This window comes from Coffea arabica, chromosome 9c, assembly GCF_036785885.1.
Source record: "Coffea arabica cultivar ET-39 chromosome 9c, Coffea Arabica ET-39 HiFi, whole genome shotgun sequence".
NCBI classification, from domain to species: Eukaryota; Viridiplantae; Streptophyta; class Magnoliopsida; order Gentianales; family Rubiaceae; genus Coffea; species Coffea arabica.
The window spans coordinates 4520482-4535350 of NC_092326.1; the positions used below are offsets into that span (position 1 = coordinate 4520482).

General features: G+C 34.2%; 1 protein-coding gene and 1 non-coding gene across 2 annotated transcripts; both read left to right on the forward strand.

Annotated features, from left to right (window-relative positions):
* The first annotated feature begins 631 nt into the window (after window positions 1–631).
* TRNAR-UCU (transfer RNA arginine (anticodon UCU)) lies at window positions 632–704 on the forward strand. Its single transcript has one exon. It is a non-coding gene; the product is annotated as a tRNA-Arg (tRNA).
* A 6689-nt stretch (window positions 705–7393) lies between these two features.
* LOC140014081 (protein FAR1-RELATED SEQUENCE 5-like) lies at window positions 7394–7771 on the forward strand. The gene has a single exon (XM_072064475.1). It carries the CDS (start codon window positions 7394–7396, stop codon window positions 7769–7771), a length of 378 nt encoding a protein of 125 aa, XP_071920576.1.
* The last annotated feature ends 7098 nt before the right edge of the window (window positions 7772–14869 follow it).

The window sequence follows — 14869 nt, forward strand, 5'->3', positions numbered from 1 at the left end:
TATACCTGTTAGTTACTTTTGTAGCTCTTTTCCCTCTAAAATAGGATTGATTAGTACACAAATGTTATTGTTACCGGAAAAAAAAAAAAAAAAAAGATTCATCTAAGGTTGGACCTATGAATGCATATTGGATGTCAAAAACTTGAATTTGTTAACGGTAAACACTTTATGTCAAGCTGAAGCAGTGAAGCGTCATAGGTAACCAAAAACCTAACTAAGATGATATACTCCCGCAACTACATGGTGGTCGGATTTGGGTACAGTTGACCACGGATGTTCACATTATATGTAGATGGTTATATGTGATTCTTGATTTTAGAACAGATGGCGTTTGTTCAGACATAAAATCACGAATTCAGATATAAATTTTGAATTTAGCAAAGGCTGAAATGATCATTAGGTTATGAAAAAATGATCGATTTTAAAATAGCCACTTTGGTTGGTAACTTAGGGCAGCAATCTCTGCTCATAAAGTGTTCTAACACCACTTTATACTGTGTTTCGTGCAATGATGCATCTCATAGATGATTTCAAATAGTTGGATTATTATATCTAGTCCTGCCAGCTTGCCCGGCTGGGCCCAGAAGGCTGTTATTGTTGAGGAAGATATTTCAGCAAGTCATGGCAGATGGCGCCCATGGCCTAATGGATAAGGCGCCTGACTTCTAATCAGGCGATTGTGGGTTCGAGTCCCACTGGGCGTGTGCGGTTTTTTTGTTTCCGAAATTATGAACGGGATTATTGAATTGACTAGTTTTGCATTGGTTTTTCTTTCGGAAATTATTACACTCTAATATTAGCGAAGCCAACTTTAATTTGACCTGTTTGGGTTACTGACAAGAATATTGACCTTTTACTCGTAATTACAAAAAATAGAGATTTTTATATAGAGGTCGATTTTAAATATTCAGAATCAAAACTCAGGAAACACATACGAAACAAAAGGCGCATTGCATTGTTTCAAAATTTCAGTGACTCAAAAATAAAATACCGCACATACTGAAGAGAAATCCATCTAATAGCAAAATTACATATCACTCTTTTAAGCACATGAGGAAAGAGAATGCTAAAAAATATTAAGACTTGTTGAAACACACAAACACATATACACACACTCTTTTAAACGAATACATTTGTAAGTCTCCTCTGTAATTTTTTTTTTTGTTTTTGGATGCTTGTTAAAGTAAAGCGAAGAAGTATTTGATAAATACAATTGACGACCTTTTCCGAAAAGTCAACTTTCGAATTGAAGTCTTAAAAGTTGGACTTTCACACTTTTAGAAGTCTAACAAAACAAAATAATTTTATTGACACAAATAACTCACAATAAATAGTGGATTCATGCATTGGAAAAAGTATGGATACCTGCATTAGAAAATGTTTTAATGAATTTGTCTTAAAATTTGGAATTCACAAAATGCCCACAAATTTGTTTAACAAATAAAACATCAATTGACAATGATAATAAGATTTTTGAAATTCTTCTATTATAAAAATATTATCCATGTTAAATTCTTGTAAAACATTAGACCTCATACGGCTAATTTCTCAAAAAAATCCCAAAAAAATAAATTTGTCTCAAAAGTTAAGATATTTGGGATGTTCTTCTAATATTAATATCGCTGAAATATTCAAATGCGGTGACTATTTTGTTTTTTTTTTTTTCAATTGTCAAACTTGATGTCTATCACAATTTTTTTTTTTTTTTTTTTTTTATAGAATGTCTGTTGCCGTACAATGGTGTGTGGTGACAGACTCAATTTTTTTTTAAATTTTTAACTTGTCTATTGCCGCATAAGCATATGCAGCGACAGACACAATAATGTTTTGTAAAAAACTTTAGTAAACACAAATTTGAAAAATAATAATTTAACACATATTTTAAACAATATGTCATCGCAAAATTATTGAAACATAATTTTTGTTGAAACATTAATTTTCAGCAAAATTGTTGAAACATAATTTTTTGTAAAGAATATGTGTTTATCATTGCATAAGCTTGTGTGGCGACAGAAGCACTTTTTTTAAATTTTTTTAGAATGACTATATGTGCACAATTTCTTATCTAAAATTGTACAGATTAATTAAAATCTAGTTAATTAGTTAATGTCCACATAATATTATAGAATAATATCGCAAAATTGTCTTAAAGTGTTGTGAGATTTGAAGTGATGAATTTTAACAAAAAATTATGTAAGTTTCACATGGAAAAAAAAAAAAACTACTAGGCCATGAAATTCATTCATCAACGTGCCTCTTACCTCTATTGCATGGACTGGTAGAGTAGTCATATTTCTAAAGTGCTCTCTTGTGTAGTAGATTTTATAGAAACTGCAGTCATTCAGGTATGGGAAGAGAAACTACCAGGGAAGTCTTCACCTGTCATGTAGCCAAGCATGGGTATGGGAGTAGTTCTAGTAATAAAGTCATACTTGAATGTAGGAATACATGGAGGTGTGCAGAAAGTTTCCACAGGGGGAGTTGGGGTATAGACGAGGGGGTTGTTTCCGTTATGCGTCGAAGTCTGAATATGCTAACTGACGAGTACATCATCCTCACGTGGATAGTGTTCCCAAACGACAATCGTGCTTGGATTTGCCGTAACTAATTCCTGCATGTATATTGGGAGTTGAGCTATGGAGGCCAATTGCCAATTGCTATATTAGATTAGAGGGCATACTAAGCCTTTTTGTAGGACATATCGGTGTAAAACTCACGCTTAATTGCCATCCGAATTTCTGCTGTCAATATGGTTTATAATGTAAATGGCAATGACGCTGGAACTCAGCTGACTGTGGTCGTTGTAGTTGGAGACACGAACAAAGCTACGCTCCCTCACAAGAGTTACAATCTTCTACATGTTGTGGGTATGCCACAAAGTTGCTCTCAACTGTCAATTACATGGTGGCGAGGCATTGCGGAACTTGCAACAAACATACCAGGTATATAGTTGCTTTCCCTCACTTTATATTAGGACTGTCAATGGGGTTGGGCCACCTCGAGCTCGGCTCATTCGGCTCAACAAAAAGCCTGATGAGTCCGATGAACCCGACCTTTTAGTGAGCCGGTCTGAACTTGAACATAAAAATTAGGCTCGAATTAAATATGAGCCGAGTTTGGGCCATATTAGGTTCAAATCCGATATAGGTCCGGCCCTTTAATTACATATATATATAATATTTATATTTTGATATTATGTATAATTATATATTCAAATATATTATTACTAAATCCTAAATATATATAAAATACAAAACACAAAAATACATCTAAAGACTCTTTCATGAGCTTTCTTGAGAGCTAATATTAGTAATGCATAACTAAATCTCTAACTTTTTTTATTGGTTGAGTAAATTTTTGTATTGGCATAATATTGGTTGATTTCTTTTTAGTCTACAAACACAAATCATCAAGCATAGTTGGATTTAAATCACAAGATTATAAAAAAAAGTTTCAACTTTTAAAGATGTATTGACTTATGATTGCATGTTTTATTTCTATTTTTCATGCATTTTGAACGAATTAAATATAAATATTGTTGAAAATTTTTTGGTTTATACACTTTTTAAGAACTATTATTTGTTCATGTTTAGTTTTAATATTATAGTCTTGTAAATGTTAAATTAGTTTTACAACTTAATAGTTATAGTAATTATATTAAAAAAAATTAAGGAGCAATAAGTGAGCTTGGGCCAAGCCCGATTAAGGCTCACAACCCGAATATTATGTGAGTTGAGTATGAGCATCACATTTATGAACCCGAAACTCATAGCCCGAATCTCGAAAATGTTTCAAATTAAATGAGCTGAGTTTCAGCTTATAAAAGCCCGACTCATTAGACCCGATTGACAGGCCTACTTTATATTCCATGTTGTACTTGATTGATCACAGCTTAATGACTCGTTGCACAAACTTCATCATTTTGAACACCATACTCAATTGGTGTATTCATCTCACACATTTTACTTCTCCACATTTCCTCTGTATGTTGGATCAAAATCCATCACGGCATCGACACATTCACTTTATTAGAGATATAGTTCAAAATGAAATGGCAAGGATGCACTAGGACATGCCTCGTCAACTGGATTCACATCTGCTCGATTGGAACCATCATACTTGAAGACATCTTCACTAGAGTCATCCTCCTCCGATTTAGGTTCGGAGTCAAGTTCGACGTCTATGCCCTCACTTTCGAGTATGGTGGTTTGAGGACTCATTACAAGCATCTCCATTTTAGGAAAGTCGGCCGTAGAACTGGAGCCCATCTCTCAAACACTTCGTGCCCCGTGCATGCTTCCAGCTTCCCTTGGATCAAATTCCCACGCATACCCATCTCTCCACATAGATCTCACATCCCATTTCAAGCGATAATGATGTCATGTGGTACAGCATGTCAGTGCCATAGTTAGACTTTAATTGCAACTCAGCAAAAGCACCTATACCTATGGAATTCGTGAACCTCATATGCAACTTGAAAGCATCCCGATCTAGGCCCATGTAAGTGTATAATCTATCGACCAACTCATCATAACCTATTCGTTATATAGTTTTGTTGCACTAAGGAGGATTGTATGGAAATGATCCACTGGTTGATACTATTTTTCCTTCGCAATAAAACTGAACTACAAATACGATGTCTGCTGATATTTTCCTTCTAATGTAACAATTATTTTTCGGTACATCTTTTAACAGTTGTAATTGTACGAAATAAATAACTATTCACAGGATAATGTTAAATTGTTTTCATTCTTCAACAAGTTGTTGACACATTTAATTTCAATATATTGATATGTTCCTTCTAAAACTATAGTGTTCTCCTTTATAGCAATGTATAACCTTTATACAGATATATCAATAGGATCACAATTACCAAATCATGATTTATAAATAATTTATACTAGAGCATGTTATTATTCCTCTAATAACATAATCAAGATTATCCACAAAACTAAAAATTATTTATTAATGTATCCACAAACTAAAAATTCATGTAAGTGTCATAAACATTTATCCACAAAATATCATAATAAACATGTTTAGAAATTATTTATTCACATTTATCGCCAAAAATAACATAATAAACATGTTTAAAAATTATTTATTCACAAAACTAACATAATAATCATGTTTACAAATTCGACATAAGCATGATTATCCACAAAACTAAAAATTATTTATTAACTTAGCCGCAAACTAAAAATTCATGCAAGTGACATAATCATTTATCCACAAAACTAATATAATTATCATGTTTACAAATTCACGTAAGTAGCATAATCATGATTATCTACAAAATTAAAATTTATTTATTATTTTGATAGGCAAGGATATACACATTAGTGTAACTGAAATAAATACTTACTTTTAAAGCTGTAAATATGCTACTCCAGGCAAGAAACTTTGAAAATGCGCTGACTAACTATGGAAAGTGAAAGACTGACTGACTAACTGTGATAAAATATATAATAATATTGTTATACTTAATTTATTAAATAATAAAAGTAATAATATCTTAATAATTCACTCAGCAGAATAACAAAAAAGTGATAGGCATACCTAAAAGTGAAAGGCAATGGAGAGCGGAGAGGTAGAGATACAGAAATAGGTACAAAGAGAGGATAGAAATAGAAAGATAAGGAAGAGAGAAGAATTTCTAAAAAATGAGGATGGTCCGAGTGGATCATCAAATGGCGAGCCATTTATAGAACTTTTTGGGTCATTCAACACCTATAAAGTTGTTGATCTAATGGTTCTAATTTTTTTTACGGGTCCTGTCGACCAAGGCTAGCCGTTGATGGAGTAATCATTGTGCAAGTGGATCATCGAACAGGGAGCTATTTATAGAACTTTTAGGTCATCCAATAGCTATAAAGCCTCAGTTCTAATTTTTTTGGATACGGGGCAGGGACGGTCATTCTGATGGGTGCTTCAAAAAAAAAATTTGCACTAGCCCAAACGGTAACAGACGGAGCAAACGGAAGAGTTGAAATTTTGAAAGTTGAAAATTTGAAATAGCCGCACAAAACAAAATCAACCGAAAAGGGTGCTCTCTGAATCTCTAATAGCAGAAGCAAACGACTGAACCAAGGAAGCAAACGACTGGAGAGTGGTTGCCCAACTGAACTGTTTGCTAACAGAGGAAGCAAAGAGAAAGGAAACCGAAGCAAACTTGGTTGAAAGTGAAGGTCGTGAAGCAAACAATTATGGAGCAATCTGAAGGTCGTGAAGCAAATTATTATGAAGCAAACTGAAGCAAACTATTAGAAGCAAATAGGAAGCAAAGTGAAGGTAGAAGCAAACAGAGAAAATTCATCATCTGACGAACTTGGTTCAGTCATGCAACTTAATAGCATAAGTAACTGCGCTCTCCGAATTCGGTGAAACATAAAGCGTATTAGCATACCAAGGTAACGTGACTGAACCATTGTCTTCAATTGTGGCCAATCATTTGTCACCCAATGCACATCGGTTTAGGGTTTAGGGATGAAATTAGAATCACTAAAAGCATAATATTGGTTGTGAAGAATAGTGAATTTGTACCATATGTGTGTGCATGTGAGCATTCAGCTTTTCAGTGATGAACTATAATGAAATAGTAGTTATCCGAAAATCTAGGGGTATGTATTGAAGTAAAACATCAAGCGAAATTGGGGAAAGATGAGAGAAATAAAGTCACATGTAACAAGTGAATGAATGTACATCTTGTTGTAAATAAGTTACAGGTTATAGCCACCATATTACAATTGGTATGAATCATTATACATCTAACAGTTGGTCCATGCTCATTATACAATTTTAGTTTGCCCTTCTCCGGACCATGCAGTGTGTATAAAATAGAGGTATAGAGTTGAATGAGGTGAAACAAAGAAAAAGAGGCAAATAGATGTGAATAACAAATGGGTGTACCTAGTGTTGTAAATAAACTACATGATGTAAGAAATATATTACAATGAGTAGAAATTACTTGTTTGGCTCTCAAAATGTAGAAATAGTATAAAATGCGGAGTTGGCTTAGACTTATATAATTAACGAATGACATAAGGTTTAGTGAGTTAAGGAACCTAGAATCTAAATATAATCACCAGAGTGGATGTACATACAGTTAAAAAAGACTTACATCGTGTGACCAATATATTACAGTCCGTATAACTTAGTGTACATGGAGTTGTATTTGTACATAAATAATGCCGTTGTCTTAGAGTCAAAGTAAAGTGATGTTAATCATTAATCATATTCATAAGCATAATAATAGGATTTGGTATACGAGTAATGTGTGATTTATAGCACATTATGAATGGTAATATACATTTATATTGTTGTTTATGTACATACTATTCATGAAGTATTGCAAATTAGGGTATTTGATGCATAATTAGTAAGAGCAGAAGTAATGGATTGCAGCAAATTGACAGAAGATAGGATCCTTGAGTTAGGAATAGAGTTCAACGGTGAAGAGGATGCGTACAAGTTTTACAACAAATATGCCTCTAAAATGGATTTTAGTGTACGCAAAGACTATTTAAATAAAGACAAAGACGGAGTGACCACGTCTAGGAGATATAGTTGCTGCAAGAAAGGTATGAAGCGCAAGTACGAAAGTGATGTGACGCCAAAGAGGGCACGAGCGCCGATGAAAACAAGGCGTGGAGCTAAAATGGTTATCGTATTATTTAGAGGGACAATGAAGTACCATGTGCATGACCTTGTCTTAGAGCATAACCATGAGTTGCACATTGAAACTGGATCACGACCTTGTGTAGTTGTTTAAACATTTCAATTGAGTGGTTGATGATAAGAGACATAATAAACTCATCGCAAAATATGAAATAAGGCAAAAACTGTCCATGATTGGGTTGAGGCAAACACATATACTTGTGCATGCAGCAGAGACGTATTCACTAACAGTATTTGATGCATTCCAAAATGAATACGGCGAGTCAACAACTATGATTATATTAAGACAACAAGATGCAGGGATGTTTGAGGAGTTTGCGGTCATGAGGTATGATGGAGGACCTAAAAGAATAGTGGTATTCAATCGGAATGATCTAAATGTACGCTGTAGTTGCAAAAAAATATGAGAATGAAGGAATTTTGTATAGGCACGCATTGAAGGTGTTTGATACCGTGGGTATAAAGACAATTCCTTCTGAATATGTTAAGAGGTGATGGCCATGGCTTTAGCTTTTATTTAAATGTTTCTAACGGTATAATTAGTTACATGGATGTTACATTATGTGATAATTTTGTTAAGCCTGACATACCTATTTGGTCTGTCTTATACAATGTAGGAGCCATTCAAAACTTGTAGACGCATTCAAGGAGCCAATCAGTGAATGATCCTCCAAATGCCGTTGCTCCCGAAGTCAAAAAAAGTGAAATGGTATGCATACATTTAGTTGAAAAAATAAAGATGTTGTTCGTATCGTAAAACTACTTTTCTGATTATTGTAATGGTGGACACCTGAACGCTTCAACGCATGTATATTATGTATTTAACGTATAGTCGCTTCTATGACATATTATTTTGTATTATCCGAAGGTCCACCGTTTGGTTAATCAGGAGCCTCCTGCAACAGTCCCTACAGAATAGATGCACCCAAATTTTCTATTTTTTTCAAACATAACTCCGTCAAAGATATCTTAATGGTTTGATATATAATTTTTTTTATAATGTCTAGTCCAATTTAGCTTTTGAAGTGAGCAATATAGGCACTGGTAATGATTTATTGACAGTTGAATAGTTATATTATATAATGTAGGAGGAGCGTGCGACAATTTCAACACGCTATGATATTGATGCATATCATGTATTTTCACCATCACCGCAGGTGACAAACTTTTATCGTTACATCACATATTTATGTAGTATTGTTAATTGGATGTTTTGGACATCGTATATTATTAACCGTATGTTCCATTACGTGTATTTAGTTTTGATTATCCATTCACCAAGTTGACCTCATTTATTGATGTTAGTACTTCTCTGTTGAAGATATTATTCAGTTTCAACCGCTTCCCTATTATCAGTTTCTTTTAATCTATAATGTTGAAATGAATTAGTGCATGTTGATTGTAACTGACTAGATTTTTTTTATTTTCATATATTAGTTATCTTGAACGAGATTTGCGGTGTTTTTCGAAGAACATTTGTTATTGGACCTCTATGTCGGCCTGATTGGGAATGCTGCATATCTACGTTACAAGCAGTTAATAAGCTATTACAAGTTATTCATGTGCCTGGACAGGCACCTTCAATGTTTCACTCTATTCAAACTTAGACAAGCGGGTTACAATTGTAATCATATCCAGTATTAGTAGTCATCAATTGTTCTGTAATGGGTTGTATAAAGTTGTTAAAAAATTATAAAGTTGACTAAAAATTAACATTTTTACAATACCATTGAACGTGCATTTTTATGATTATGGTATTTTTCATAGAATACCACAACAAATGACTATCGTGATATATGCGTTCGTGATATATGCGCTCGTGATATACCACAAAATGGTCCTGCTTGCTTCAACAAAAAAAGGGTATGCGTTCATAATAAAAGTAATATTTAGAAGCAAATATTATGTAAAGAAAGTTGTTGTATTAAAAGAGTAGGTGTCCTAAAATCTAAAGTTAAATTTTGGACGGAGTTACCACGTAATTGTAAATATTCACCAAACATTCAACTTAATTGGCTTCAACGTTTGGGGTAATGGTCATGGTAAAAGATCAATTTAGAAACAAATAACAACTATAATTACTCAGTTTGCATTAAAAAGTAGTCATGGACTTTTTTATAACAAATCATGGCCATTCATTCATGGCCACTCTATTTTCTCGAATGGTAATATGCGGCGTTAGAAGATGTAAACTAGCAACTAATATTCCCTGTGAAAATGAGTACGTATGAAATCCCAGTCGATTTTGTTGTTAAAGATATAGAAATGCCAGCGTAACTAAGGCTGCATTTGTTTTGATCTCTACTATGATAATAATGCAAACAAATTTTATAGAGCTATGTTTGTTAGTCGACATATTCGGATCGATGTTGTATAACAATGCACGTGTACTAACTTTATATGTGCTCTGAGTAACAAATTTTGAACTACGAAAGCTATTCTTGGGTCCAAACGTGACATGTATGGACCCCATACTGGGTCCAAATTTATATGTGGTCTGCTTGTGTTCTGTTGTATGGATCACACTGTAACTGCTAACATTACTATTTTGTAACAGTTTTCAAACACACTGTGATTTTTTAATAACTATTTTGTAACAACCTACAAACACACTGTAACATGCAATCATCAAATATGGAGTTTTGTATTAATTTTCAATCTCTAACTTCCCAATTAAGTATTTTGTGACAGTCTTCAATAACATTCAACTTTTCAATAACTATTTTGTAACAACTTACAAGCATTTCGTAACTAACAGTTTTCCAATATGGAGTTTTGTATTAATTTTCAAACTGTAACATTCCAGATAACTATTTTGTAATAGTTTTCGAACACATTGTATCTTTCTAATAACTATTTTGTAACAACCTACAAACATACTGTCAACAAATAGTCAAATACGGAGTTTTGTATTAATTTTTAATCTGTAACTTCCCAAATAATTTTTTTGGTAACAGTTTTCAAAAATACTGTAACTTTTCAATAACTATTTTGTAATAGTTTTTAACCACAGTGTAACTAACAATTTTTCAAACACACTGTAACTTTCCAATTGGCTTAACATGACATTAGGCTTATCTGGATGTAACTTGAATAAAGTCACACTTAATTATTATATTCAATTCAGTTTGTCGGGTCTGCTTCACATGCAGCTGACATTGGTGTATTATGACAGTATGCCTACTAACAACAATGTTATACAACTCATTTAGCTCAGCCTGCAGTTACATGACGACATTACCAATCCATAAATGAGCCACATACTCTCCAGAATGGAATATAATACACGCATATACAATAATACATCTAAGTGAAAGTTATAAATTTAACATTTGTACTGTTGGTATAGGTTCTATAACTGTAAGTTCTATGGCAATAAATAAAATGGTCACCGCGAAAACTGAATGTTCATTTATTTATAATATGATTATCCAAAAGATCACTACATTTATGTATTTACATGCGTGTGATTTAATTCAAGATAACTTATTTGTTCAATGTAATATTGGGATTGGTTTCATATATTAACTATAACTGTATGGAGTTACAAGTTGATAAACCTATCAATGACCCATAATGTTGACAATAATATGTAGTAATTACGTCAAACCAAACAATAAATTTCATTAACCATGGAACAGGCTCATTTACACCGATATCGGCATGCTCGCTGTTCATCATCATCCCTACCAAATCAGGGGGTAGTTCAGTACGCCACGCACCATATTATTCTCGTCCGGATCATGTCGTCCAACCTTTAACATCAAATTAAACCAACAATTTCAATAGCAAAGCCACGTAATACATACACCAATACTTTTTATATGAAATGAGGTAAACAATAAATAACATGTTACCAACTTTCCTTTTCCATAAGTCTCAAGATTCTTAATCTCCAATGCATCCCTTTCAGAGATTAGAGCATCTGTCTATTTAAACTGGAGTTTTACACAGACAATTGCACTTCAGTTCCATTATGCTTTTCCCATTTATTCTTAATGCATTACAAAGTACTAAGATAAATAATATATCACTTTCAAATCTTAGTAACAATAGTTATGAAAACTTGTAACTTATTTTTCACACTCTGTTTGTCAAAATTAACAGTAGGTTAATTATGCTGCCTCATCAATTCCACTTACAATCTACTCTCACTCATTTATCAAGTTTGATGGGATTAACTTCTTCTTTTATTTCTTGTCCTACTCTATAAATATGAGTTAATGTAACAATCAGGAGGTACCAATTTCATAGTTATATTCACGAAATTTTACAAAGCAGTTCTTATATTGTAATTGCTAACTCACTGTATGTTACAGTTATTCAACTTCATGTCCACGCACACTAGCAAAGTAAAACTTGTAACCTTTTTCCGCATTGAGTGTGCCAAGTTAAAAACTATGTTATTCATTTTGCCTACCCTGTTCAGATTGTCGTTTGCTGCCCTAACTATCAAGTTTCAAACAATTAACCTCTTCTTCTATTTATCCTGTGATTATGCAAATACGAGTTAACTAACAAATAATAGGTAGCAATTTTACAGTATGCTCATGCAATATTACATATTAGTTCTTCTACTGTAACTGTTGACTAACTGCATGTAACAGTTATTCAACATGGTGTCCAACCCCACTAGCTAAAAAAACTTATAACTTTTTTCTCTGCAATGCGTCTACCAATCTGAGTGTCATGTTATTTTATTCCGCATAATAATTTTACTCCGCGTCATTATTTATTCATGTGAAATGTCTCTTATATAACATGCTGTAAGAGGCATTTTTAAGGAAATTATCTTTGTGATGCATTTTCTTTCGCTTTGTATGTTGCCATGAATAGTATGTACAAACCACATAAAGTATAATCTGTATGCAGGTACTACTAATCAACAAAATCTATAAGAAATTCATAAAAACAATCAGTACCCTTGTTATATTATTACCCAAGCAATTTTCCATCCCATTCACACGATTTTACAAACACTTGGCGCACTAAATTTTCCTCACCTATCCTCCCCTCTGTTGGCCACCAAAATACCTACGTTCTTCTACTCGAGACTAGTGAACAGTCTGTTCCACCAAAACCATTAAAAATCAATTGACATATTCATTCACAACATTGTCCAACAATGACAACTACTCACATCGCTCCATGATCTTGTCAAATTTTGAAAGTTATGTGATACCATTATTGTTTTGTTACCTGGATGTTTTCTGCTTTATCTCTTCTTCGGATGCGAAACTCTACTCTTCTGTCGCTACTTCTTCCTTTTTCTTGCTGTAATATACCTTAGTGCAATTGTATTTTCCTTGCTTTCCCTTATACCTAGTCTGCCTTCAACCACTTTCTTATTTTGCCTCCAGCCACTTTCTTGTATTCTCTGTTTGCTTCTATTTTTTGGTGTTATGGATGATGAAAAGTGGCAATTATTGTGGAGGGAAAGCAAATGAACTTTTTGTTTGATGATTCATTTGAGCGGGATTTTGTGGAACGGAGCTAATGCTTCATGACGAGGTCCGTCAGAAGCGTCAAAGTTTTTTTCCATTACTAATTTATGTGACATCATTTTTTCACCTTCCCAAAACTAGTTGACGTGGTTATTTCTAGTCCTCACGGTTGTGTTTGTGAGAGGACCGTTCAGGGACGGTCATTCTACCCCGTATCCAATTTTTTTTAAGGGTCCTATCGACCAAGGCTAGGCTAGCCATTGATGGAGTAATCAGTGGCTACCCATGATGTTTTTTTTTTGGACAAACAAGGGCCCCGTTTGGAAGGTGAGTTTTTGAATGTTTGTATAAAATTTTACTGTAGATCACTGCAAAAGTTGCAGAAAAACTTGTGAGATGAAAAAACTTTTTTTCCTTTTCCTTTTCTTTCTTTCTTTTTCTTTTTTCTTTTTTTTTTTCTTTCTTTTTTCTTTTCCTTCCCCCCTTCCTCGCTTCTTCTCCCTTCCCCTTCCCCCTCCCCTGTTCCTTCTGCTGAAATTGCCAATGAAGTAGCAACTTTCTACAATTTTTTTTTTGCTTTTTTTTCTCTGCCCCTCTCCTGCCCGCCACTCCTCCTTCTCCCTCCCTTGCCACCCCTCTTTTCCCTCCCTTGTCACCCATTTCCTTCTCTCTCCCCAACTACCCCTCTGCCTGTCATCCCTCCCTCTCCCTCCCCTACCACCCCTTTTCTCCCTTTCCCCTTCCCCTTCCTTCCACTGCCACCTCTCTTCACCCTCCCCCGCCACACCTTTCCTCCCCTCTCCCCATCCCCCTTCCCTCACCCGCCTCTGCAAAAGAAGACCGGCACCTGAAATTTTTTTTTTTTTTTTTTTTGCAATTTTCCTTCTCCCCCCTCTACTCCCCTTCCCCCGCCACCTCACCCTCCCGCGGTACGATCTGGTCTCGTGACCAGATCGATTAGAGGGGAAGGGGAAGGGTGGTGGGGGAGGAGTGGGGGAGAGGGAGAAAAAAAAAGAGAGATGATCAAAATCAGGTAAAGGGGGAGGATGGCAGGGGAGGAAGAGGGGGAGAGGGAGAAAGGGGAAAAAAAAAAGATCGGCATCGGAAGAGGTGATCGGCGCCGGAGGTGGTGGGCGGCAGCGGAGGTGGTGGTGGGTTGGGGTGGGGGAGGAAGAAGAAGGAAAAGGGAAGGGAATTTTTTTTTTTTTTTTTTGTATTTTGGATATTTTAAAGTGTGTAAGTTAAAAACTTTGATAAGTTTTTGGAGTTTCTGTAGCAAAAGTTGTTAAAAAACTAGTATCATACAAACTTGGCTAAAAACCAAAGTTTCAAACAGGCCCAAGATTTGTCGCTACACAATCTTGTGTGACGACAGACACAATTTTAAAATATGTCTTAAATTATTATTTTTATAAAATGCGTTTAACAACATTTGTTAAATAAATTTTTCTATCGCTGCATAAGCTTGTGCAGTGACAGATATATTAAATTTTTTTTAAAAAAAATTGAGTTTGATAGACACATTGTATTAAAAAAATTTGTGTCAAATACCATGTTGACACATGAAAAAAATCAAAAATAAAATGGTCACTGCATTTGAATGTTTCGACGATGTTAATATTAGAAAAACATTCCAAATACCCCCATTTTTAAGCAAATTTAATTTCTGGGATTATTTTGAGAAATAAGCCGACCTCATACACATTCAATTTTTTTCTTTTCTTTTTTTTTTGAAATCCTTTTGTGTA